Source organism: Centruroides vittatus, unplaced genomic scaffold (genome assembly GCF_030686945.1).
Source record: "Centruroides vittatus isolate TY-2023 unplaced genomic scaffold, ASM3068694v2 scaffold_712, whole genome shotgun sequence".
Lineage (NCBI taxonomy): Eukaryota > Metazoa > Arthropoda > Arachnida > Scorpiones > Buthidae > Centruroides > Centruroides vittatus.
In genome coordinates, this window is record NW_027122715.1 from 1,613,115 (window position 1) to 1,619,114 (window position 6,000).

The 6,000-nt window shown below is 29.4% G+C and overlaps 1 protein-coding gene across 2 annotated transcripts in view; it reads right to left on the minus strand.

Moving 5' to 3' along the window:
• The window catches only part of LOC136989564 (5'-3' exonuclease PLD3-like), a 33,027-nt gene extending 27,746 nt beyond the window's left edge, over window positions 1–5,281 (minus strand). The window contains exon 1 of one of the 2 annotated variants that reach the window (XM_067287780.1): window positions 5,022–5,281. In XM_067287780.1, coding sequence (XP_067143881.1) covers window positions 5,022–5,054 — 33 coding nt within the window. In that variant the 5' untranslated portion in view covers window positions 5,055–5,281. Of the gene's footprint in view, window positions 1–1,264; window positions 1,369–5,021 lie in introns of those variants that run through there. The other variant, XM_067287779.1, reaches the window with a different exon arrangement.
• Between the last annotated feature and the right edge of the window lie 719 nt (window positions 5,282–6,000).

A 6,000-nucleotide genomic window follows, 5' to 3' on the forward strand; every position in this document is an offset into this window, starting at 1 on the left:
AGAATATGTGCAGATTAAAAAAATAATTAATCTATACAGCCAGAATCTTCGAGAGAGGAAGGACAGTCTCCACTTGTACCAGTTTGTCCGAATTTCCCTAACTCCTGCTCTCTTCGGACGTCCAACAAAAAGCAATACGCCTTAAAATCATTGTAACTTCATGAATAGAAGAAACGAAACATACAAAAAACATACAAAAAATTTTGAAATAAATATAATAAAATGCATTAACTGTATAAAATTTAATGAAACAAAACGGACGTCCACTGCAGCTCACCCTTCCACTATGGAATCATTTATGGACAACCCCAAGAAGCAGTGGCGTAGCGAGGGGGGTGCAAGGGGGTCCTATCATGCACCGGGCGCCACTCGCAGAGGGGCGCCGAAATGGTCTCCAAGACAAACTATATGTGTTTCTGGAGGGGGAGGGAGAGGGGGAGGGGCGCCAATAAAGCGTCGTGCCCCGGGCACCAGTTATGTTCGCTACGCCACTGCCAAGAAGGAGGAATCCCTATTTTTATTAACAAAAATAAAATCTCAAAGACTGCTTTTTATGAATAAAGAAACATTCTACATATTACATTTGATTTAAAAACAACAAAAACAAAAAGGTAAAATGGCTCTGCAAATCGCTTATAGGTATACTTTTATTGATATTATCCATGTATTTCTTTTAGCTTTAAACTATGCTATTGTTATTTTTACGAATAAAAAAGTATGTAAATAAACGAAGACCTTTAGTTATTATAATATGTAATATAATAAAATGATATATATATATATATATATATATATATATTTTATAACAAACGTAAGAAGTATTGAAGTTTCGTATCACATAGACAAAATGAAACTGAAAATGTTTCTATTATCTCGTTTACTGTGAAACAGTAATAATCACACATAGACTTTTAATTACTTTATAAGATACTGTTAATTTTTCTTTGTTGTGGGTTAGCCTATATACAAGAATAAATTCAACTAAATTTTTGATATTGATTGTATATATCTTACATGCTTCACCCTTTTAAACTTATTTATAAAAAAATTTAAAATAGCCCATCTCTATTCAAAATTAAACTTAAGAATAAATACATTTTAAGTTGTAAGACTTTACGCGCGTTTATTTGAACAAGGAACCAACGAGAACAAAGATTATCTCACATCTGTTGATGTTACACTTACTTTGTGTCGATGCTGACAAGTTAATAAAGATTGTTTTAATATATAAAAGAAACAAAATTACACGATTTAATTATCTCACCTTGCAGTTTGATTGCTTTTCTTCCTGCAGCATAACAACTGAACGAACTGAAGAACGTTAGGTAGAATAGCTGCCGGAAATTCGCGAGTGAGTGATTGTCACGTGGAAAAAACCAGACACTAACCACGTGACAATCATAATGTGCGAGAAATTCACCGGATGTACAGTAAGCTTCATTTTAAAGAAACATATTTTACGTAGGATATGTGATTATTTGGAGTAAAATCTTGTGATATTTATTACAAACAAATTATATTCTCACTAATAACTTACATTTTCAGCTAAACGAAACAAATTATAACTCCATATCTTATCTCTAAAAAATGAGTTGTAAGAATACGTTACACTTCAGATAGAGTACGTATATTACGTTGCAGGAGCTTGCTAGTAATTAATTTATATCATTTGTTTACTATTATTGTAGTAAAGTAACGTAATATAGGCTAATATTAGTCCTACTTTAGTTAATATTTTGCCATTCACGTGAGGTAATAAATAGGATTAACAACTTTAACAAATTCGGAAAACAGTCAAAACCTATAGTCAAACTTGGAAACATTTTTTTCATTTCCTCGATGATGATAATAAGACAGCCGGATGACCGAAGTGGTTAAGGCGTTAGTCTAGTATTTCGGGGACCAGGAATCAAATCCGGGTGAGCAACTCCTGGAATTTTTCATAGGAGATCCGTTCCGGATACGTAGGTTACCTTTCCCCCACCATTTTGCCATCCCATTGTGGACCTAACCGAGCTCATGATGAACATGATAAAAAGTCTCTTTAGTGCCCACAGGGCAGAACGAAACAGACAAAAAACAGGTAAACGAGGGATGCCAACTTCTAATGAGGAAAGACAAACGAGCTAAAGAAAAAAAAAACCACCTCCTCATTCATTTTTCGCAACATTTTCGAATAATTTCTTAAAATAACTGAAATTCCAAACAGTCGGCAACTCTACTTACAAATTGTATTTGTATATATCAAGTCTGTGCTAAAAAAGTAAAAGAAGACAGAAGATATTGCCTCAAATAAACCGTAAGATATTAAAAAAAAAATTAAGTTATAAGCCGACAATTTGTCTTACTTATTATAATAATAGAATTGTAATTATTAAAAATATATTTAATCCTATAGTTTTCCTTATAAGCCGGTTTTAAATTTTAGAATTTTATGAATATTAATTAATTATATTTGACATCACATATTATATAAAGAACAGGAAGAGTAAGTTTTTGTTTTTTCTCTTTTTCTAGCAATAGAAAAGAGGAAAAAAAACAAAGATAAATCTACAACTCGGTCAAAACATAGAACTGAAAGTCGGTTTTTGTGTCACGATCTTTCTGAAAGAAATAAGAATTGGGTAAATACCATAATGTAGAATGTGATACATTTAATAAAAGCATTTCTATTATGAAGCTTCTGTATAATCAATGTTTAAAATCATCTGTCTGCACCATCTGTATCTTAAAATAGCTTACATCGTGTGAGAAGATACATACACAGGTTACTGATGTATGCTTTCAATCAGTATTTCCGGTGTTAAAAAAATAATAATAATTGATTTTTCTATTTTTTTAATATATATTAATTAATTAATTATTTTAAAAAGTCGAAAAAAAATTATTTATTATTTTTCTCCTTCTTAAATATAAAAATTGGTTAGTTTTTCAATTTAAAAACTATACAGCATTTTTTAAATATATTATATTATATATATATATTTATTTATTTATATATATAGTATTTATAAAAATGAAATATGTGCTGCCATCTAGATACAATAAATGAAATCTTGAGATAATTGGTGATACATTTCAAACAAAACAAATATTAACATAAATTATTGGTAATTAAAAGTATTTTAATCGAGAAACGATCTGTTATTAAATGATTAAAATTAAATTGAAAAGTTTGAATATCAGGAAAAGTTTATTTTCCCGGAGCGCAATCAACTCTTTAATTTCTCCTGTCAAATACAGGAACACTAATCAATATTTACGAAAAAAAATATGGCGGAATCCCCTAGAGATAAATAGGAAATTATGTTATATATATATACATATATATTTATTTTTTAAATGTTTTATTCGAATCATGCGACCTCGATACAGAGAAAAGAATGTTTCGTGTCTTCTCAAAACTGCACATTGAGGTCTATTTTCATATGAAAATAAAAAGAAATATTCTATAATATTCGTTTTCTAATTTTAAACTGATAATTAATTTCAATAGCTTTTGTGACTTACCAAAGAAAATTCTATTCTAGATACTGTAAATTAAAGAAGTCTTAGAAATAGGTTATTAGTACCATTGACATAAGCTACACTCGTCTTATCTCTTTCTCTCTCGAGACGTTTTTTTCCATGTGTGAATCATGTGACGAAGATACAGAAAATTTGGATGAACGTTAAACATACAGAAAACACACTTTATTAGTAGGACATCCGTTGTGTAGGCGTTATTATTCTTCGCATGCAACTTGTTTATTGAAGAAACAATACTTTATACATCCTCCAGACATTAAATTGATGTTATTTTGGTATGTACTAGACTTTTAGGGGGGGGGGGTTGATTCGTATGCTTCTGATTGAAAGTTAAGGTAGAGTTGTGATAAAAGATACAATGTTAAAATCGCTAATATCAGACATTTTGCTGGAAAATAATTGTGTAATGGAAGATGTTAATTCATATAATAATAATAAAAACAATTTTACGGAAGAAAGAGAGCATAAAATTCGATCCAGCTAACAAGATGCCTTTAAAGGTTAGAAGAAAGTGGAAGGAAGGCCATTAAAACTTTTTAATAACGGACGTTTAGAGAATTTTTATTGCAATTCTCACACTTTTTTATTATTATTTCGTTTTGTTATTAGAAAACAAAGATCTGTATTGTTACTTGTATCATAATGAAGAAGATCTCATAAATTATTAAATTTGATTTAATCCACATAATGGATTCCGTATTAGGAAAAATTAATTTCAAGGTTGACATTGAATGCGGCTTGGATCTAGTGGCAAGGTCATTTTTTTCAGAGTGTACAACTGGAGGACATAGAACGGGAAGGGAAAAAGTCCCACCTAATAGAAATTTATGATTATACTGTGGAATTCGAATGGTAAAAATTGCTCTTTTTAGTGTTCTTACCGCATTCCAAGTAACTAGAATGATTGTATCATAAATATTGAAATAAAATTAAGTTCTTCCTTCGGTGTCTAATTTTACAAAAGAAATATTTAACCCACAAACATGTTTATGTGTATTAACTTTTGTATTATTAGGATTATGTTTTCTATAATCATGCTGTAAAACAAATCCTCAAGGGAGGGAAAAAAGTAAAAAAAAAAAAAAAAACACTTGTTCCAGCTATGACCTCAAGTTGACTTGACGTAATTGACCTTGGCTTCTCTTGAACTGAGATCATATCACTTATGCTGACATCATTAAAAAATTTTTAAATATATATTAATACATACAATATATATATTAATCTAAATTTAAAAATAATATTATAGAGATCATAAAATTAACTTTAAAAACTAGTCACAAGAAACGTGTTTGGGATTACAATTTAAAATATTTAATACTTAAAACACTCTTAACTTTTGATTCTTACATTACAGCTTATTCAGATTTTGTATAAGACATTATGCATTTGCAAATTTTTATATAATGTTAATGGTTGGAAAAAAAAACACTTAACATATCTAAAGTATGTTACATACATACATAAATATATTATTATTAAAAAGCACTCACCTGTCTGTAGATAGATGATATTCGTATGCCCATTCGAAGTCGTCAGACTACAAGTTCGCTTATCATGGTATATATATTCGATACTACTATAGGAGTACTAGAGGTAACTTCACTACTGAAGCTGCAGTGGAACGATCACGTGATGATTTAGTTGCCTAGGTAACCCAGTTTTGCCTTGATATTATTTTACTAAACTGTAATTACATCTTGCAACAGGTTGTTTTTTTTCCCTCCTCCCGAAGAACTAGTAAAATCTAATTGCTATTTTTAATTAACGTGCATATTAATATTTTACATAAAACTCTAGATAATGCTATATAAAAGTTCTTTTATGTCTTCATCACGAGTTTAAAAATATGCAATTGTTCTACTTACAGCTGGAGTTTGAACTCGAGAATAATATTATCCCCCTTTTTAAAACGTGTAGAACAATTAGGATCTATCTTCAGTATTTTCCAATAATTAATTTTCCTTCTCGACCTTTCTAGTGTTGGCATTATAGTGAACGGTCCTTAAGGTAAAGTGTGGTATAAGATGACATCACCGAATTTAAATAGAAAATTGTTAAAGTGGAATGACGTCATGGAATTCATCCCTATCTTTATGAGAACTCCATAGATGAAAATTTTGCTTAGATTTTTCTAAGAATTTTTTTGTTTAAAACTTGAATTGAAAGCTTGAAATACTGTATTTCTATTTTAAGAAAATTCTTTTTTGACATGTTATTTTTCTGGATTTTCTTAAGGTTTATCTATTATTTCTCAATACAAGCTTATGGAAATCCGAGTTGTTTTTTTTCTGTAAATACGTTAAGAGATTTTAAAAAAATTGAAAAAATATGTATAGATATAGAAGGGTTTTGTTGTTTATTGACGTCAGAAGCGTACAAAACACATATTAATATAATTACCTTGATAGAAAAACCACTTTATCTCATGTTAGCCATTAATTGATAATTAATAATTCGATAACAAATTTT